The sequence below is a fragment of the Marmota marmota genome, unplaced genomic scaffold (genome assembly GCF_001458135.2).
Source record: "Marmota marmota marmota unplaced genomic scaffold, marMar, whole genome shotgun sequence".
NCBI classification, from domain to species: Eukaryota; Metazoa; Chordata; class Mammalia; order Rodentia; family Sciuridae; genus Marmota; species Marmota marmota.
The window spans coordinates 42,790,170-42,812,968 of NW_025999853.1; the positions used below are offsets into that span (position 1 = coordinate 42,790,170).

The window sequence follows — 22,799 nt, forward strand, 5'->3', positions numbered from 1 at the left end:
ACCCAGGGAGAGGCTGGGAGGAGCTCACATGTGGCTTAGTAACTCATCTAGGCGTCTCTCCAGGAATCTTTTGGACTTGTTTAGGAGGTTTCCGTGAGGAGTTTGATGGGCAATTTCCTTCTCTGACCCCTAGGGTACATGTCAGTCTTTAAGGTCACTAATTGGCATAATTTTATTAATTCTGATACACTGCATTTTTACACTCTCAGGTTTTTTTTTATTAGTTGCTCATGACAATACAATGATCTTGACATATCATAATTTGATTCAAATGGGGTATGAATTCTCATTTTTCCATGTGTACAGGTTGCAGGATCACATTGGTTATACGGCCACAGCAATACAAGTGTCTATTGTATTCTGCTGCCCTTCCTGTCCCCCATGGTACATGTCAGTCTTTAAGGTCACTAATTGGCATAATTTTATTAATTCTGATACACTGCATTGTACACTCTCAGGCTTTTTTTTCCAAAAATATTTTTAGTTGTAGATGGAGGCAATACCTTTGTTTATTTATTTTTATGTGATGCTGAGGATTAAACTCAGTGCCTCACATGTGCTAGACAAGTGCTGTACCGCTGAGCCACAACCCCAGCCCTACACTCTCAGTTTTTAAAGCATCTTGAAAGCAAAAAGAAACCAGGAATGGAAAGATGTTATTCCTTGAGGTTCTGTGAGATAGCAAGGCTAGCCACAGAATCATCTTTTTTCTAAACCAGAAGCTGAAGTGACACTGGCTGTGTAAGATTCAAGATAATTTGGTTTAAAAGGTCTAAAGTAGTTCTATGGAGTTTATGGATTACTAATAGGATATGAAAAATCAGCTTCTGCATAAAGAGTTGAGTTATATAACCCAAGTTCATTTAATGATGAAAATACATAAGAAACCAATAAAATATTTCATGCAAACAAAACAGTGTTATTCTGGTGGATGAAAAACTCTGAATGAATACATAAAATTATGGATCAAAACTAAAGGAAGAAAGATTGTTGGAAGCAGTTGAGTATATATAAATATTTTAAAAATATCTAAAGAACCGCCAAGATAGATTCCACAAAGTTTTAGTCTAAATCATCACAGTGAGCTAATTTTGTTAGGCAAAAGAGTTGAGAAGAGAATCAAAATGAAGATGAAATCCAAGTATTGAGAGCTGTGACAAACACTTCATCTTGTCCCAAACCCTGAGGGCCAGCTGAAGTTTATGTGGTGGGTATCATGTTAGGGCAACTGGATCACAGCTGGTCAGAAGGGCACCTTTTCTTTTTCTTTTTTGTGTAACTGCATAACATTTAGCCCTGCCGAGGTAGAAGTTTGCTAGCAATATGGGAGTTGCTGTAATGAAAAGGCAGAGGAAAGAAGTCCAACATTTATGTTTCTAGAACACTAACAGCCAATGTTGTTTGCCAGGGCAGTCCTAGAAATGGCTGGAGGGCAGCCCCAAGTTCCCACATGACTCCAGAACTAAGCAGGTTATCATGAGAATGGAAGTGTTCCACTTTTTATGTAGAGATATTCTACTTTCACTTCTATGTTCTGGCCTTTGGGAGACTTTACTGGTTCTCTTCTCTGGGTGTTAATATGTTTGGCTTGAACCACTGCAGAGCTATGGATAATGGGGAAAGATTCTGTCCACCCCTTATTTATTTATTTATTTTTTGAAAAATAGTGCAACCAAAGCAAATTGAATTGTAAAAATGGATAGCTTTCACATGACTGTGAGTGGCTTCAAAAGACCAGAAGGAGGATAAGTCCGGAGGCTATTTATTTATTTATTTATTTGTATTGGTGATCTAACCTAGGGGCACTTTACCACCCAGCGCTTTTTTATTTTGAGACAAGGTCTTGCTAAGTTGCTGAGGGACTTGCTAAATTGCTGAGGATGCCCTCAAACTTGCCTCAGCCTACTGAGTTGCTGGGTTTACAGGCATGCACCACTGTGCCCAGCCCAGAGCTTTAACGTTAGGAGTCAAATGAATAAAGTGTACTTCTTCCAAATAAATTATCTCTTTGTCCTTCACTAATTTCCTCTCTAACCATTTAGTATTTTACCCAAGAAACTACAAACACATTTTGTGAGAGACAGGCATCTCCCAGGACTAAGCTAGATGTCTAAGAAAACTCTACAGGCCACTTTCATACACCTGTTTTCATGTCTGTGTTCCTGATGGTTCACAGAGGGCTGGCAGTTCATTTTTTTTTTGCTGCTACTTTAACTGTAGCCAAGCATTTAGAAAACAATGTTTTGAGTTTTCTCTTAAGTACTAAAAAGGTCATAATGGTACATCTGTGTGATAGGAGAAGACAAAAAGCCAGAAGGAGGAGAACTGTTGTAGCCCATGCCTGAGCCAATGAGCATGCTGAACATCGTGCGTTGTTTAATGCATCTCCCACCCATCAGACTCATTTTTCCCAGGCCAAATCTTGGTAACCAGCCTGAATCAAATTAAAAGAGAGGAGAGAGAACAAACAAAGCAAGTCAAAGTAAATCCAGACCATATGGTAAATTGATGGAGAAAAATAAAAGGTCTGTGGAATAGTAGTAAGGCGGAAAGGGTGTTTGTTGGTGCCTTTTTATAGGACGGTTAAGGTGCAACACGGATGAGAAGGAATCAGACTTATAAGGTTCTGAAGGAGAGTGTTGTAGCAAAAAGTACAAAGCAAGACAAAGTACAAAGCAAGACTCCAAGTAAGAAAATATTTGGTGGTTCCGTGGAATAGAAAGAAGGCGAGTGTACCAGAAGCATGGTGTGGGGATAAAGTTGTAGGCAATGGCCGAGAGGGGCAGGTGGGCACCAGTTCATACAGGGTGTTGGTGAATAGTTTGGATTTATTCTAAGAAGAAGGGAAGGTCTTTCGAGAATTTTAAACAGGATCTACCACATCTGAGTTCTGTTTTTTTTTTTTTTAATACTCTGGCTGTTTGGGAAGGGAATAGATTTTTGGAAGACAGGGGAGGCAGCGGTAGACATATGAACTGCTACAATTCAGGTGAGAAAAGAAGAGCCTTTGTCTAGGAGACAGAGAGTGCAGGCAATGAGAAGTGGCAAGGTGTGGGACAGTCAGAAGTTAGGAATGGCAGGATTTGCTGATGCATTTATGTGGGGATAAGAGAAGTAGGTTTTGGCTTGTGTAAAGTGGGTGCAAAATGGTACCATTTTCTGAAAAAATGGGTAAGAAGAAAGTTAAGTGTATGGAGGGTGAAGACATAAGAAGTTGTGTTATGGAAGCATAAGATGATCAAGATGCCCACAAGACATCCAGTAAGAGGTGTCCAGAAGATAGCTGGGTATACAAATCTGAAGCTCAGGAAGATGATCAAGGCTGGTGATAAAAATCTAGGCGCTATCAGATGGTAATTAAGCCAAGGGAGAAAACAAAAGAAAGTGAGGATCATTCTTCAGGAGACTTTCAATATTCAGAGGTTCAGCCAAGAAGAATGAGCAAGTATGGAAGACTGAATAAAAAAAAAAAAAGAAAGAAAAAAAGAAAGAAAGAACAGCTTATGCCTCAGGAGGAAAACAGGTGTGTGCAGTTCCTTTGTGTGAAGGCCCATGGCATCTCCATTGGAAAGAACTTCAAATGCCAAGCCAAGTACTTCAGTCATCCAACTCATTAAAGTTTTAGAATATCCTTTCTAACACAATGGGATAAAAACATTCCTAAATTAGTTTACATGATCACTACAATCTCCTAACCCATTTAACATGATTTCTCTATAATCTTCCTAATAAGAACTCAGGTCTAATGGAGAATACAGTATTACAATTTGGCAGGTTTTTCATGGATAAATCTTAATACCCTTGTGTATGGGGGAAAAGTCAAACTAATTAAGAAAACCCTGAACTCTGAGTAAGTTGCTTTTTAATTAAACACATATCCCAAAAGACAAAAAGATAAGGCTAACAGCTTTAGCATAGCTGATTATTCAGAAATGATAAAATAAAGATGACATGGGATATATGATGCAATCTAATTTCAATCTCATCCTGTGTAAATGGCCAATAAAACATGTGTGACAGATATCCTTATGAAGAAAATTGGCTAGAGTAGGGGATTATGCCCTGGCAATATTCCACAACAGTAACAAAGATTTATCCTTCACGTTCCAAAGTGATCTGCAAACCTTTATAGGGAGAAGTTGGAGACCATCAAACTGTAGTGAAAGGACACAAATACTTCTGGGCAGGTGCTCTGGAACAAAGCACCAATAAAGTTTTATTATGGAGGACTTAGTTTCTTTGAATGCATTTTGAAGATGTAAAACTAGACAGGGAGATGCTATATTAAGAGCAATGCAATCTTAAAACCAGTTGTTTTACAATTCCAAATTTGCAGAGTGGTGTATATGATTATAGTTCACAGAATCTTAGCATTAAGACTTGTAACCTTTTTTAACTACTTATTTTAGCAAATCATAATCTCTGGAAACTCTTAGCATTCAATTACAAACATGTTTCCTGAATGACTTCTCTTTTGCATGTAACATATCCTAATTCTTTTTTTTAAAGATGGACACAATATATGTACTTTTATTTATTTTTACGTGATGCTGAGGATCGAACCCAGTGCCTCACATGGGCGAAACAAGCATTCTACCTCTGAGCTATAGAGGTTTTTTTGTTAGAAAAAGAGATATTAGAAAAAGAGACATGAGTAGAAGCTCAAGGGAAATTGGAGATTTATATAAAAAGATCCAAATTTCAATTCTCTATAATGCTTTGATTTCATCAAGAAACATTTACTGCCTTTCATGTCATTTCTCATACAAAATACTATGCATTAAAGAGGTTTGCTTGCCTTTTTCCTCACTGGAGGTATAAAAATTCTTCTCATTATTATTAGATAGCTCGATATCAAATGCACTTTGTTAAATAAACCCACAAAGCATAAAGGATTCTAGGTACCTTTGCATAATAATCAACCTGTTTCTTTTTTCACCAGGAAGGGTCAAACTTAATGGATTTTAGGATCACCACTATATATGCAAATTGGATTTCTCAAAATAAGCAGCCATTTTAGAATGTACATATTCAGACTCTGATGCCTTAAAAATGACACAAGGAACGGAAAAATTATTTTCACTAAGAAAGCACTCAATTTCAGTTGACTATGACAGCAAACCAATTTCACGTCATTTCTTTCAAAATTCACGTTTAAGTTATATTACTTGAGAATTGTTCACATTTTAAATTTAAGGCTGATCTTTAAATTTTTGACTTTTGAGAAAAATGAAAATCACTTGACACATTTAACCATTACTTATTTTCATCAGAGTTAATTATATCTGGAGGGAAAGAGATGTCTGAGTTTGAAGCCTACCACTTGGTATTATTGTATCCTTGAGTAAGTTATATACTCTGGCTAGCCTCAGATATTATGCTTTCTGTTTTTTAATCTATAAAATGGAAAAGACAGTATTCACCTTTTTGGTGAGATTATACTTGGAAACCTGCCTGTCACACAGTAAGAGCTCAATATCCATGAAAGTGATGGAGACTCTCATAGTTCTTCTGACTTGCTCTTTCTGTCTTGTATATTCCAAGAACATTGAGGATGCTCCTTGGAATCTCCCCACAGAAGGCCAGTAGGCATGTCAATCATGCTATATGAAACAGAACTACAGCTCTTACTCTTCAATATCTTAATAAACAGCACTATCGTTAAACTAATGCCATTTCTTTCTCCTTCTTCCTCTTCCTTCTCCTTTGGTACTGGGGATTGAACCCAGGGGTACTTTGCCATTGAGCTACATCCCCATCCCTTTTTATTTTATTTTATTTTTTTTAAACAGGGTCCTGCTAATTTGCTGAGTCTGGCCTCAAACTTGTGATCCTCTTACCTCAGCCTCCCAAATTCCTAGATTATTGGCAGGCATGGAGCCTGATTCATTTCTCTGGACCTGAATCTTAGTCATTTCTCTCCTCTTTTTCATCCACTATATCAGATTTCCATCTGCAACCTTATGCATTTTGCATCCTACTACTTATAGGTCGATCACTGCCACACTAGTCCAAGCCAGAATCATCTTTAGCTTGGCCAACTACAAAAGACTCTTGATAAAGCTTTTGTGTTTATGCTTGACCTCCTGAGCCATTCAGTCTTTTTCTATTTGGCTATGCAGAATCTTTAAATGTAATCCAGCTGATGTCATTTCCTGTTCAAAACCATCTTTGAACAAAATACAAACCCTTCCACTGTCCAGAAGACCCTGTGATTGGTCTTCTGCTGATCTTCTCTCCTAGCATTTCCCTTCTCCCTCACTCAACTTTGGCCAGACCAATCTCCTTTGCTATCCTGTGAGCATTGAGCTTCTGGAACACTCTACTTCTGCAGCTTTTGCCTTACCAGTCCTTCCCTTGGAGGGTCCCCTTCTCTTGATGGCTGTGTGGCTCTCCAGCTCAATTCTCCATTCAAAGACCGGGCTTTTCCTGATCACCCCATCAAAAGAAGCATTCCCTCAGCTCTGTTCTATTTTTCTTTATGGCACTATCACTCCATATATATATGTGTGCATGCATGTGTGTGTTAGTGTAACTTCATTTATTGTCTATTTCCCAGCATATACATAAACCTCATGACAGTGAGGACTTTGTTTGACTTTGCTGGATTCCTATTGTCAAAAATGGTGCTTGAGTGCACTGGGGTAGAGCTCCCCAGACCCAACACATAATATTAGCTGAGGACTAACCATTTCGCACTATCACCTTAAGCACTAAGCACTTAGCTCAGTGGTAGAGTGCATACTTAGCAATTGCAAGGTGCTGGGTTCCATCCCCAGTACTGCCTCTCCTCTAACATATACATACATGTGTATACGGTGTGTGTGTGTGTGTGTGTGTGTGTGTGTATACATATATATAAAGGCTGAACTATAGCTCGGTGGTAGAGCACTTGCCTAGTACGTGTGAAGCCCTCAGTACCAGTCCCAACACTGCAAAAAGTAATCAACCAAAACAGTACTTGGTAAGTATAAAAGAAATACTTTCGAATACTTGGAAAGTTTTCCGTGTGCAAAAACTGGCTTAGCTTAAGTTTGAAATGAAAAATTATGTAGAGAAGTTACATCAAATTAGTTTATAGAAAACTTATGGATCTGAATTTGTAAACAAGAGGTCATAAAATTCTTTTTTAATAGCAATTATTAGCATATATTATTTCTACAAAATAAAGGGTTTCTTTGTGACATTTCCATATATATATATATATATATATATATATATATATATATATATTATGCTCTGATCATATTCACCTTCTCTATTAGTCTTTCTTAGCTATATTATTCTTTATTTTTATTCAGGAAACCTAAAGAATTTTCTTTCTTTCTTTTTTTAAAAGGAAACATAGCAGCACTCTAACAGAGAATTTCTTGTATTTCATCAGAGTGCTGGAAGAAAAGAATTTTAAAAATATCCACAAAAAGTTTCTGCATTTAAAACAATGAAGGGATTAGTTACTCAACTGAAATACTAGTAACAAATAAAAAGAGAAAAAAGGTTTTCTTGGTTTTCCTTATTACTCCATGGTTTTACAGAAAAAAAAATTATATTAGAAAAAAATTATAAGATAAAGTTGTTTGAAGACTAAAATAAAAGGGGAAAATCATCAGAGTGTTGATGAGTTAAAAAAATAATTCCCTTTCAACAATGCTTTTGTAAAAGTCTCAAATTATCTCTCTAAAATAATAGCTAACTACATTAAATTCGTCATAAAAATTAAGTTGCTTTAACTTACTGTATGTTTACATTATGACAACTTTTGGGAGTCATAATGTATAATTTCATAAAATCATAAGGCTGTTGGATGCGATCAATACAAAGTAGCATATGTTGGAAAAATAAAAGACCCAGAATAGCAAAAACAATGCTAAGCAGGAAGTGTGAATCAGGTGGTATATCGATACCAGACTTCAAACTATACTACAGAGCAATAGTAACAAAAACAGCATGGTACTGGTACCAAAACAGGCGGGTGGACCAATGGTACAGAATAGAGGACACAGAAACCAATCCACAAAACTACAACTACCTTATATTTGATAAAGGGGCTAAAAGCATGCAATGGAGGAAGGATAGCATCTTCAACAAATGGTGCTGGGAAAACTGGAAATCTATATGCAACAAAATGAAACTGAATCCCTTTCTCTCGCCATGCACAAAAGTGAATTCAAAATGGATCAAGGAGCTTGATATCAAATCAGAGACACGCCGTCTGATAGAAGAAAAAGTTGGCTACGATCTACATACTGTGGGGTCGGGCTCCAAATTCCTCAATAGGACACCCATAGCACAAAAGTTAATAACTAGAATCAACAAATGGGACTTACTCAAACTAAAAAGTTTTTTCTCAGCTAAAGAAACAATAAGAGAGGTAACTAGTGAGCCTACATCCTGGGAACAAATCTTTACTCCTCACACTTCAGATAGAGCCCTAATATCCAGAGTATACAAAGAACTCAAAAAATTAGACAATAAGAGAACAAACAACCCAATCAACAAATGGGCCAAGGACCTGAACAGACACTTCTCAGAGGAGGACATACAATCAATCAACAAGTACATGAAAAAATGCTCACCATCTCTAGCAGTCAGAGAAATGCAAATCAAAACCACCCTAAGATACCATCTCACTCCAGTAAGATTGGCAGCCATTATGAAGTCAAACAACAACAAGTGCTGGCGAGGATGTGGGGAAAAGGGTACACTTGTACATTGCTGGTGGGACTGCAAATTGGTGCAGCCAATTTGGAAAGCAGTATGGAGATTTCTTGGAAAGCTGGGAATGGAGCCACCATTTGACCCAGCTATTCCCCTTCTCGGTCTATTCCCTAAAGACCTAAAAAGAGCATGCTACAGGGACACTGCTACATCGATGTTCATAGCAGCACAATTCACAATAGCAAGACTGTGGAACCAACCTAGATGCCCTTCAATAGATGAATGGATAAAAAAAATGTGGCATTTATACACAATGGAGTATTACTCTGCATTAAAAAATGACAAAATCATAGAATTTACAGGGAAATGGATGGCATTAGAGCAGATTATGCTAAGTGAAGCTAGCCAATTCCTAAAAAACAAATGCCAAATGTCTTCTTTGATATAAGGAGAGTAACTAAGAACAGAGTAGGGTCGAAGAGCAGGAGAAGAAGATTAATATTAAACAGGGATGAGAGGTGGGAGGGAAAGGGAGAGAGAAGGGAAATTGCATGGAAATAGAAGGAGACCCTCAGAGTTATACAAAAGTACATACAAGAGGAAGTGAGGGGAAAGGGAAAAATAATACAAGGGGGACAAATGAATGTCAGTAGAGGGGGCAGAGAGAGAAGAGGGGAGAGGAGGGGAGGGGAGAGGGGGTAGTAGAGGATAGGAAAGGCAGCAGAACACAACAGACACTAGTATGGCAATATGTAAATCAATGGATGTGTAACTGATGTGATTCTGCAATCTGTATATGGGGTAAAAATGGGAGCTCATAACCCACTTGAATCAAAGTGTGAAATATGATATATCAATAACTATGTAATGTTTTGAACAGCCAACAATAAAAAATTAAAAAAAAAAATAAAAATAAAAAAACAAAGTAGCATATGAGTGAGGCTCCAGCAGCCAAGCTTTGGAACCTCTACGACTTTATCTGTCCTTTTCTTATGGCATTTATCACTTTTATCTTTTAAATTCAGGTACTGGCATTTGGGGGCACAGGGTTTTTGTCTGTTTCATCTTTGCATCTCCTACAGTGTTGGCATGATCACTAGGTTACATTTTATGAATGAAAGGATGAAGGATGCAGAGGCCTAACACTGTGGAATAACGGCAGCAAATGCTGTATGAATGTAATTGTGGATATATTTTTGGAGAATTCTAAATGAGCCAAATTACTGTTTTTTTTACTCCATATCCCAAGAAAGTACGGAGACATGGAACAATCTGTCAGAGTGGTTCGTGTGCCCAGTTTTGCTTCCCTGTGTTTGTCATGATTGTCACAGAGCAATCACTTGTGTAGTCATTTGCTTAACACCTGTCTTCTCCATTTTATTTTCCAGAGGCTAAGCATTCTACATGGCTTCTTAGGGCCTCAGCATATCACAAAAGGAGGAGCCCAATTAATATATTTTGAATCAATGAATGGTTGGGGCTATGTCACTGCATAATTTGCAAATGGCTGGGTCCCCTTTCTGGCTGAGCTCACCAGGTACTTGCAGCTTCAAAGACCCTAATCACCTGATTATCACTGGTTTTAAGATACACGCTTTTTTTTTTTTTTTTTTTACAAATGTCTTAGAATCCATAGTGTGTAAGTATCCCATATAGTGGAATGGGAAGTATTTTTCTGAGTACTACATAAAATAACATTATTTTAATCAAGAATGGTGTTTTCCAGTTAATGAAGGAAAGCTATTGTTAATTCCATCTTAATATGGAAACATAAAAACCATAATTACTTACATCAATTAAATCCGAAAGATCATGAATATAGTACTTGAAAACTGAGGCATTAGTTGCTTCAAGTGTTAGGAGATATTCATTCCGTGCCTTAATCGATTTTAGCTTATTTTCTGAATACTTTGCTTGTCTCTGGAAAGGAAGAAGATGCAGGCATTGAGAGACAAAGCCATTCTAAAATAAGACAGAGAAACATACATGAATTTTTATTAATCTAAATAATTTATTCCACATATACAAATGACCCTCTAAGTCTTTGTGAAAAGTACATTCTGAAATTGATTTAAATAACAAACTAAAATTACCCAGCTATGGGGAATAACAACAATGTATTTGGGCTTCAGGCCCATTTGCAATGAAATCTCTTTGTTGCCGTTCAAGTTTTCCACATTTATACTCAATACTTGGCATTCACCACTAAATGATGTCCAGCTGTTATTACATGATTTTTATGTGTCTTAAACATTTTTCTTTCCCACGGGAGGAAATGCGTGTCATTTCACAATAATTTACAATGTGCTTAGATCAGTGATTTTGCGGCAGTGTTCTTAGTGCATTATTAGCTCCTCGCTGAAGACGGAGGGCTCTGCAATATATTTTCACTTACCTTTTCTTTCATTTTTTCAATTTTCTTTACAGAGCTTCGCCGCTGATGTCTCTCTTCTAGTCTAATATGGAAGACAGGATCACCAGATTTCCCAATTTGCTTCTCCTCTTGTTTCTCAGCCTCTTTCAGCTTGCTCTCTGCACTGATGCTCTCTGCATGATACATGTGGTATGTTTTCATCACCTGTGAAAAAGTAACCCAAATTGTTAAAAGATGTCTGCCTGTAACTTACAGAGTGAATGCAAACCATTAAATGATGTGTCTGTTAAAAATATCGCCTTCCAACTGGCAGGAAAAAGACAGATTGTTAGTAAAATACATGAATTATGGCCTATTGCTTCTACATAAACCAAACAAATACGCAAATTCACCTGCCAGGAAGAGGCACTTAGGGGACAGGCTTTGATGAAAAAATGATTTAAGAGTCTTTTGCAAACTTTTCAACATACTCAGAAAGTTCTCTTAAGCTTAAAAGTGTTTCTCTAAAATCACACATGCATTACTAATTTGCAGAATAAACTATTTATTCATGGATAAGTTTTAACCCAACCAAAACTCCAGCTTAGATAGGAAAAAAGGAATTTATCACACAAAATCTCCTTTCAAAATACCAAATTTAAATATTAAGGTTCATATATAGTTGTAGTTTAAAAACATTGTTTATTCTGATCACAAAGTGATACTTAAAATTTCAGGGTAGACAATATATGATACAAAGCAGGAAATAAAATACACAGCAAACCATGGTTAAGATTTGGTATACAGTCTTCTAGTCTTTTACCTATAAAAACACACACACCCACTTCTTCATTTACAAATGTCATATTTATTTCTCCCCTTAAATATTTGGGATCATCCTACATGTACAATTATTTTAAATTTTTTTTAGTTATAAATGGACACAATACCTTTATTTATTTATTTATTTTTATGTAGTGCTGAGGATTGAACCCAGTGCCTCACATGTAGTAGGCGAGTGCTCTACCAGTGAGCCACAACTCCAGCCCATTTTTGTACAATTTTTAATGTCTTCTTTTAATTAATATATCAGAATATTTTTCTGTATCACTAAATATTCTTCCAAATAAGAAGAAGGTCTGTATAAATACTTCTTTATATAATGTCCATACATACTTAAGTAAACAGTATTGTTGAATATTTTAGGATTATTTCAATTTTTTGCTCTATAAAGAAAGCTGTGCTGAAAACCCTTCATGTATATCTCATCTTAGTTCTTACCTTGGAAATGAATTATACATAACTTATATTTTAATAACATTTAGGAATATATGGAACATTTTGTAATGTATCTTTTCCATGCAAGTTGTTAACCTATATAATGAATTCTCAATTATGAAAAATTTTGGTTATCTTATTATTACAAAAATGTTTGTGGACAAAATTATGTCATAATTCCTAGGAGAAATTTCTAGAAGTAGAATTGCAGGGTTAGAGAATATGTAAATTTTTGAGGCTCTTCCAATTTTACGCTCTACTAATAAAAACAGAAACAAAATAAAACTGATCTATCTCTAAAGTACTTTAGATAACATACTTAATAAATATTTTCTCAAAAAATGAGTAAAGGTATTTGCTACTTATTCTTGTAACAACATTTACATATAATCTCTGTGTTCTCTGGTACACAAAAATAAAATAGTCACAGATTTTTAGAGATTTTACCTAAAAATCAGTTTTCCAATATAATTCTAATGTGCATTGCAGAATCAGGCACCTGGGAAAATTCTGAAATCTGGGTATTTTGTTCATTTATATTTCTTAAGAAAGAAACCAACACACATAGGTGTGATACACCAACGTACCAAGGAACATATTGGAACTTGAACCCAACACTGAGCATCAGTGCTGGCACTTTCTCATAGAATATGTCAAAAATTATAAGGCAGATTCATGTCATCTGCAAGTAGCCAAAAGTTACTCAATTTTATAGCTCAAGTATAGCTGTTAAGAAGTTGAGACTAATATAATATTTTAAAGTAATAAATTTTAGTTTTCTCACTTCAAAAGATGAGTCTTAGTACAATGTGAAGCCTGGAAGCATCTCTGGAACAAATGTTGTTTATTTAGGTTGAACTACATAAAATTGCTGTTTCTGTAGGTTATTTTAAAAAACTTGGAAAACTGATATTTTCATATGGTTCAACAGCACATATTTTTAAGATTACTACTTTGAAGAGTAAAACTTGGGTTTGGTGAAGAGCCTTTACTTATTTTTATTAAAAAAAAATCGAATGATGTCTTTTCTTAAAAATGCAAAGGCAGTACTGAACGAGAACAAAGTAAAGGCTAAACTTTACAGCAGTGGCGGCTTTTTCTGAGCTGTCATTGGAAAGTTGTCTGTTTTTAGTAATTATCAAACCTATCCGGGGGAAGTTTGGTTGGCTACTCCAGTTTAAAAGAAAATAAAAAAGTAGTGGGAAGGAGCTGGGCAGCTGGGGAATGAGAAGGGAGTCACCCTGCAGCTGGGCAAACAGCGAGGTCAATGAATCCACTACACACCTTGCATTGCTAGGCTTGGCTCTGTTTATATTCTCTGCCTGAAGCAAACCCACATACCATTTAGGTCCTGGTTCCAGTTACATCTTAAAATGAGAGGGTGAAAAAACTCAACACACATGTGCACAGATGCCCCACTCACAGAGCTGCTTAGCTGTTTGTATTCTTCTTGCTAACTGAGAGGCAGAAAGAAATGAGAACACATGACTCCCACCACACCTGGATGAAAAGACATATCAGACAATTCTGGGTATCTGAGAAATATTTCCGTTCAATACATGACAAAGAAATGAGTCCTCTGGACTCTTGTTTTACTTGGATAGTGGGCACTAGTATAAGCAGGTAATTTGCACAAACTAAGCCTTAGTATAAAAGAAAGACTGAGCTGATTGCTGGCATAGGATTTCTAATTAACTAATGTGGGTTAAAAGGAAAACATTAGAGTCTGACCCAATACTATGATGAAAAGCGTGTAAATATCTGACCATAATGAGGTTCAGCATAAGAGCTGAGGATGCTCTACCTAGTTCAGCAGTAATTTTCAGACAACAAATTTCTTTTAGTTTTCCAGTTGGACTTATGAAATCATTGTTCCCTAAAATGTTAACAGTAACGATGAATGAATTTTAAAAGTTCAGGAGAAAAATGCTAAAAGCTTTTCAAGAATTCTAATTTCAGATAATGAATGCAAGTACAAACTGCATTATTAAAATGTAAGCTGTTGACAGAAGTCAAATATGTCTTGTATTTAAAATAAAATAACAGCTTTTTTTTTCCCCCCAGAGAAGAACAAAATGCCTTTATTTTTCAAAGGTGCATTTTGAATATATACTGCCAGGAAAGTAACTGCTTCTCCCTCAGTTTAATGCAAACACAAGTCTTTGCATACTAAATGGCATGACAGACATATATCCATTTAAATGTAGTCCAACCGTATATTTTCTAATTTGAATTCTTCTCTACTAAAACTTCAAACATAATTCCCCATTCAACACACTCAATTTATCTTCAATTGTAGGAAAAATGTAGTCAAATAAAAAGTGACCCACATCATGGATTTATATATTTATATATATCTATATATCTATATATATAGATATATAGATATTTTTATTTTTAATTTTTACAGAAAGGCTCATATCCTGAGTCTGACACAATTCTTGTGCTTTAAATCAAAATAATTAAAATACTTATAGTAAATTTCAACAGTTGGTGTAAAGAAATAATTTTGAATCTGAAAACTACATGTTTGGGGGAAGATCAGTGGATAAAAGCTATAGTTTCTACTTTTTGATTTCTCGTTCAGAATCAGAAGACATGGATTAGAGGAATGGATCTACCAATGACCAAGTGTGAGGAAATTATTTAATATCTCTGCTCACCTTATGAAGTTATTGTGGATGCCAAATTGTGTGTCCACAATTGTTTAACTTAAACTTTACCGAGTACATAATTATTATGTATGTATATATATCTATGTATGTGAATATATACCACCAATATAGACATGCACGATCTATATGTATATATGTAGTTTGACAAGCATTACATAATGCTTACTATGTGACAGACATTATTCTAAGCACTTTACAAAATAACTTATTTAAATTCTTTTAGTAATTTTATGAGGTAGATAACTTTATTTCTCCCATTATTGTAAAGAAGAGAAAGCTGAGGCAGAAAGAGGTTAGGTAACTTGTCTAAGGACACTCAGATGGTAACTGGCCGAATAACAGGGGGTTGGAAGCCAGACAGTCTGACTTCAGATGAGGCATTCTGAACTGCTACACCATAACCTTTGGAAAGTCTAAAGCATTGCACAGATGGAAGGCCTCTTGACCTTGGGGATACAGTCACTCTGTTTCCATAGGAGGAAAAGAGATCAGAAAAATAATTATTGATTCCACATTTGCTTCGTGCTCATCACTTCTGATGAGTACTCTTTTACAAACACCTGCTTCCCATCTTCTAAGAGTTTACAATTTTGGAGTTTGAAACATGGGCCTTAGATACTCCCTAGTGGGCAGAGACTAAGTAAGAGGGCATTGAGGCAGCAAGGATAGCATCAGCGAAGGTGTAGTGGGAAGGGAGGATGCCAAGACTTAATTTATTGAGAGCACTTCAGACTCTGCCACATGTTACAACAAAGTCAGAGTACCTTAAATCCTTAATATTGCTTTATAGACTATATGGGCAAAATAGACAATTGGTGAGAAACACATGAAGGCCAGGAACTCATTTTATAGTCAGTCTACCCATTCATTTAACAAATATTTATTAAATGTCTACTATGTACCTGGCATTGTTTTTCTCCATCCCTGGCATCCAAAAATAGCACCATCATTAAACACCTGGCATGGCATTAATGGGACGACACATAGTTTTATTTCACTAACTGCAAAGTACAATAAATGTTGGAATTTATGGATCTCAAAATAAAAGGTGTGGGAGGCCAGGGATGTAACTCAGTAGTGGAGTGCTTGCCTAGCAAGCATGATGCTCTGGGTTGGATCCTCAGCAAAACGGGATGCTATAGCAATTCAGCAAAGGATAGGGACGAGAAGCAATATGTTCGTGACAATATTTCCTAACTCCATAGCCTGCTGCTTCACTAAATTCATCAATCACTAAAAGCCCTTCTGAGGAATGACATTATTTAGTTTGCTTTAATTCTCAACAACCTAAGATCAAGATCTACTTTCTATAATCAATGTATTGAGGGTTCTAATTATAACTGTGTCTGCGAGCACCATTTTAACAATACCACCTGGGTAGGACCATAGACTTAGAAGCCCATTTCTACTGTTTCCCAGGAGGTACTCAGGTTCAAAGAGAAGAAAAGGCCACAGGACACCCTTAGGGAACCCCTACAGCTGCAATGCAAGGAGCCTGGTTCTTCCAGGAGCCTGCACAGCCCTAGTCCTGCCCTCCAGGTTATGGCCTCTGCTCAGCCACCCTGAGACTCTGGGGGCTTATTCTAGATCAGGGCAGCAGCAGGACTTCACTTAAGCACACTTAGGACATGGTGTACCAGCACCTTTATGCTTGCCGTCTCCAGCCTCTTGCTCTTTGGTGACTCAGCCAATTCTGGTGAAGAACATGGCTTCTGGAGTTCTTGGATTTGAGTTCGAGGACTGCAGCCTAACCGGGCAGTTTCTTAGCCTCCTTAAACCTTGTTCCTCCATGGCAAATGAGGATTAATTGGCAATGCAGGGAAGCACATAGCACAGTGTGTAGTCCTCATTCTTGGCAGTTTCTAAGGTCTGATGTAGAAGTAAGAGTTCAGGCTTTGGGACCAGACTACCTGGCTTTGCACAGGTGCCCTTCCCCATCTCTCAAAGGCAGCTGGGAAATCTGAGGTGCAACAAAGGCAGACAAATGTCAGATTTTCCCACTGTTTCCTGCTGAGATTCAGGCTAACCAAAAACCTCTTAAAAATGAATCTAAAAGATCAGGGAGGGAAGCCTAGGAGTTCAATACTCAGACTCCTACCTGTTCATAAAACATTACATGAATTCATATTTTGAAAAAAACCTTCCAGGCTATCTGGAATGCACATTTTTAAAAAAATAATATTTATTTTTTGGTGTAGATGGACACAACACAATGCCTTTATTTTTATGTGGTGCTCAGGATGGAACCCAGGTCCCGCCCATGCTAGGCGGGTGCTCTACGCTGAGCCACAATTCTAGCCCAAGGAATACACATTTTTTAACATACATTGACAGTTATTGTTGAATTACGTGGACATCAGAACAGTTATTGTTAAATTAGCTGGTTGTCAGCACAAGTTTAGGGGAGTAATATATGCTGACGTGCATTTATTCATCTATCAATGAGCCCTTGAGTGTCCATATGTCAGGCACTGTGCTAGGCTTCAAGGGGAAGACACAGAGAAAGCTGCTTTCGCAGTGGAGTGGGGCAGTTGTGGACTTAAGGGTAGGCTGAATGGGAGTGGCTTCTTTTAAATCAGCTTAAATTTAAGTTTAGGGAGAAAAAATGGTGGGAGAGTATATTTTATCTATATAAAGAACGTAACGGCAGGACAAACCAACCCTTAACATGAATGCTACTCAGCCAATATCAACAATGGAACTCTTGTCTTCCACCCCTCTCCTCCCACTTAAGTCCTGTGCATGACCCCAGACAGTAATTTTTATTCTCTTTTGTGACATCTGGGCTAAAAAAGGTGCTGATCCCTGAGACTACAAGTGGTCAGTTAGGACTGTCACAATGATGAATTTTCACACGCCCATCTCCTCTCCCTGGGTCTGGAATGTTCTTACGCCAATGAAAACAAGAATTCACAAAGCCTAACTGTATTTGCAAAGTAACATTTTTAGAAGAAGTCACCTTCAGAGGCACTCTACTGGTGGTTAAGAGTTCAGACCCCTAAGATAGCCTGCCTGGGCTTGAATTCTGCCTCTGTACTTTCTGGCTGTGGGATCATGGCCAAGTAACTGTTGAGGCTCAGAAAAATGACACGCAAAATGTGCTGCTTGGGATTTCAGACTGAGAGCCTCTGGGGAGCAGCAGAGGCAGGGAAGGGCTCTTCTCCAAAGCTCCCTAATTACCTGAAGACTGGATGCACCAAAAGGGAACAATGGACTTGCCTTCTATCTTCTTGTTATTTTCTCAACTGAGGAAGATTAAAGTCACATCACAGAAGGGACTGAAAGTCAAACATCACACCAGAGCCCAGATGGACTTTGTGCCACGCCATATCTGTTCTTCGGGCTCATTCATTTATCTCCAAAACGCCGACAGGCCCTAGTTCCCTCCCCCTATGAAGAAGGTATTTAAGCTTTAACCATCTGGTCCTATTTTGAGTTTTCATACTTGGTGTGATTCTCACATACTCTCCTGTTAATTTGTCTGTTTTATAGTTTCAAATTATCCAAGAGGTAGACAGAAAGTTCTTTTCACCCCAACATAATTTAATCTTTCTGTGCCTTCAATTTCCTCATTGTGAAACTGAACGTCCAGTGTTACTGTAGAGGGTAGTTGGGAGGACTAAATGTGTTAACACACACAAAGAGCACAGAAGAAAGAGTTTAACACATGATAACTGTGCAATAAATGCCAACTACAGAAATTTGAGAAAAAGACTACCATAAAAGAATTCATTAATAATAAATAATGATTTCTCCATGATTCGAAGGATAATTATTTCTAAAAAGGTAAAAGGGAGGAAGTTAGCAATATTTCTTTTTACATATGTTAAGAATCTCAGCACTCATTCTTTAGAATGAGGGTTTTAATTAGCTTTTTCTCCATTGCAGCCAAAATACCTGACAAGAACAATTAGAGGAGGAAGATTATTTTGGGGCTTATGGTTTCAGAGGTCTCAGTCCACAGATGGCTGACTCCATTCCTCAGAGCCTGAGATAAAGTAGAGCATCATGGTGGAAGCATGTGGTAGAGGAAAGCAGCTGGGGACGTGCACCAGGAGTAATAGAGAGAGCGAGCTCTACTCTACAGGGACAAAACATATAGCCACCAAATATATGCCTGCAATAACCCACCTCCTCCAGCCACACCCTACCTGCTTATAGTAACCATCCAATTAATCCATCAGTGGATTAATGCACTGATTAGGTTAAAGCTCTCGTAACCTAATCATTTCATCTCTAAACTTTCTTGCATTGTCTCCCACATCACCTTACATCGAAACCATAACTATGAACAAACAGGCCAACATGACAATCAAATAGGATGAAATGCTGTCTTTTCAGCTTGTTTATCCAAGAAAACTTGAGGTACATTGTGGCTCCATTGAAACGAAATCAGCATAACAGTCTGAATTTATCCTCAAATTATATTTATAGTCGAAACAAATGCTTTGAACAAAAGGCACTGTCTGGGTCTCTGTATCTTGCTGTGCAGGGACTGCCAACCAACCAAATAACAGGGCAACGGAGATGCAGAAAATGAACAAAACACAGGGAAGGACAGAGAACACTGCAAAGGGAGGAAGTCAGGCTAATAAAAGTCATGAAAACAATTATATTCTCTCCAGTGTAGTGTTAAGGATTTTGTTTCAGGAGTAATTATACACAGTAGCATTTTTAAAGGAAAGAGCTTTGGTCTACAAAACAGCACACCTGGATTCTGGCCCTATTATGTTGCAAAATATCTCTATAAACTCTGCCTTTCTGATGCTATGCTCAGTGTGGCCTCATCTATTAGAGGTGACAACATGACAACAGGAGGTCTCTCTCTCTAGAACCACAATGTGGGAAATAACCAAATCAAACTATACAGCTCAGAACTACTGACAAGTGTGGAATTAAAGAGGAAGGAAAACGTAGAGCCACGACCACAGAAGGAAAGACCCATCACATCACTTCTGGGGCCAGAAGGCTTCTTTCCAAGAGAATTTTAATATATCCTTTACAAAGGGAATATTTGATAAGGTTTAGAGGAAATGGAGTCGGATGGCATTGAGTAGTATAGATGCTCCTCAACTCAGAATACAATTACATCCTTATAAATTTATTATATGTAGAAAATATCATGAGTCAATAATGCATTTAATACACCTCACCTCTGAATGATGTTACAGCTCAGCCTGGCCTGCTCAGGACACTTACATCAGCCTGCAGTTGTGCAAAATCATCTCACACAAAGCCTATTTTATAATCAAGTGTTGAAGATCTCATGAACACAGACAGATGGGCACTTTGTAGTCATGATTCGATGTGAAAACAAAACACAATATCCCCAAAACTCTGGCAACGTAGCACCCCATAGAGAATTGGTTGTTTCCCCTCCTGATTGTGCGGCTGGCTGGGGCGATAGCTTGTGCTGCAGCCCAGCGACACAAGAGAGAGGACTGTACTGCATGTGGCTAGTTGGAGAAAACATCAAAATCCCAAATTTAAAGTACGGTTTGTACTGAATGCCTGTCGTTTCGGCACTGTCAGAAAGTCAAAAATCAAGTTAAACCACCCTGAGTCAGGAGCTGCCTGAATATGAAAATAGCATCCAGGCTGTCATTCCTATTTTTTTTTTCTGCTAGAGATGAATGTTTTTGTCCCCATCTTCAGGAGCCAGTGTTCCTGCAAGGCACCTCCTGTCTTAGATTTCTGAGGGTGTAGCCCTCAGTCCCCTGTGCATGCCTGTGTGATCCTGGGCAAGGATTTTTCACTTACACGGAGGATGGTTGGTCCATGTGATCTCTTAGGCCTTTTCCAACTTTAAAGTTCTACTGACTCCAGGATTTTAGTTATGAATCTGAATTGTAACAATACTATACAGATTTATCATTTGGGGAAATACATACACTTCTTAGTGGTTAAAGGGGCCTTTTTTTTTTTTTTTTTTTTTTTTTTTTTTTTAGTGTCAGGGTAGATGGCAGATAAATTTTAACCTAAAAGAAACACAAGTGTAATAACAAATTATACTAATTATCTCCTTCTGCTTCTGTTGACTTGAGACAGCAAACAGTACACTATGCTATGCCAGGGACAGAAGATTCTCTAGAATTCTCCATGGGGCTCTGAGACCATAACTCGGCTGCCTTGCCTTACAGAAAATACTCCCAAATGAACAATGTCCCCATAGTCTGTCTAGCATACTGCTATATTGATGAACCTTACTCAGGGCCATCTATCACTCTAGTGGCTTTAATTAGCTCCCCAACTGATTATTGATCAATCATCAAGTGCTCATTAAGGAGAAAAACTCAGGAAGGTTCTGCTAGGTGTAGGGCTGACATACTGATATGCAACACGCTTCTGTTTTTGATTTGTTAAATTTAAGGTAAAATAGGGCATTAGTCATTTTCAAAATGTTAAACTGAACAATAATTTTGAAATACTAATATAAATTATAATTCGTTTCATAAGATTTTGCTACTTTAATAAAACTATTTAATGAAATTATTTTATGCCTCATTAAAAAGAAAATGTTTCTATTTTTAATGAGTAAACTGTATTTATTAATCTTAATCTGAGCTTGCTCTATTTCTAGAAGTATTAGAGACAGTTTCTAATTTAAGGTTTTGAGTCATAAATGTGGTTATTAGTTTTGCTTATGGTCTAAGGAACTTCTGATGGACATACATATTCAACAAAAAATTTCTGAAGCTCCCTACTATGTACCACAAATAGGCCTTGTCCTATGTGATTTCACTAATATTGTACTACTAAAAATCCAATTATTTTTTTATTAGTTTATACTATTCTTTGGTTCAAAAGACAACTTTGCATAAGCATAATTAACAGTTTGGCATAATACTACAATACGAACCTACATTACAATTACCAAAGACTGTCCTGTGAAATAAATATTATTTTATTCAATACATTCTAATTTTGTGAAAGATTATTTTCCTTCACTTGTCTCTCAAGATTTCACTATGGGGCCTGGGGTTGGGGTTCAGTGGTAGAGCGCTTGCCTAGCATGTGTGAGGCACTGGGTTCGATTCTCAGAACAACATATAAATAAATGAATAAAATAAAGGTCCATCAACAACTAAAAAGAAAAAAATTTAAAAAAATGATTTCACTGTGGTGAGATAAAGAGAGAGTGGCAAGGGCAGGGGACTTTGAATGCCCAATGTAATGCTCCATTTATTTTTTCATTTGCTCATACTTGCCATACTCAAGTGATGGAGTTCCCCATACAGGCACACACCTGTGCTTTCTTTCACACTCTCCTCCTTCTTGGAATGCCTGTCCCCGCTGTCTTTTATCACTGAGTTCAGAAGTTTGCATCTTCTGGAAGCCTCCAGAATGAAGACCTCTATGTAGCCTGGCACCCCGATTATGCCTGGCTCCCGGATGGCGGAACTCTATGTGAGCTGTGTATTTTCCCCAGGACTTTCATGTTTGCTGAAAGAACCATCTCCAGCCACTTGGTATATATGACTTAGGCGCAGTAGAGATGATCCTATAACAATTTTAGAGCAGAGGCAACAGTGCTTTTAGTACTCTCTATTTATCTGACTTAGAGACAGGACACAATTCTGAGATTTGGGACAAATCTTTGACAAATAATTGAATTCCATAAATTGTAGAACTTTATAAGTTGCAACCCCTTTCTCCTACTTGCTAGGCATCTGCCCTCCAAAAAAGAACACTATCTTAGAAGATAATCCATTCCATTTCAGAACAATCTAGTAATTAAACCTAGAAGTCAGGCTGTGTGGGTTCAAATCCTAGTTTTGCTTTTTACCATGTTGCTTAGTTTTCTGATCTCTGGTTTGGAATAGGAATAGTAACTA

The 22,799-nt window shown here is 37.3% G+C and overlaps 1 protein-coding gene across 3 annotated transcripts in view; it reads right to left on the bottom strand.

The window, feature by feature from the left end:
- Positions 1–22,799, bottom strand: part of Srgap1 (SLIT-ROBO Rho GTPase activating protein 1) — a 283,699-nt gene that overhangs the window by 87,906 nt on the left and 172,994 nt on the right. For all 3 annotated transcript variants that reach the window (XR_007348677.1, XM_048805875.1, XM_048805869.1), the window contains exons 5-6: positions 11,054–11,236; positions 10,450–10,578 (exon numbers count right to left, since the gene is read on the bottom strand). Coding sequence is in view for 2 of the 3 variants with exons in the window: in XM_048805875.1 (XP_048661832.1) it covers positions 10,450–10,578; positions 11,054–11,236 (312 nt within the window). In the remaining variant the exon portion in view is untranslated. The remainder of the gene's footprint in view (positions 1–10,449; positions 10,579–11,053; positions 11,237–22,799) is intronic.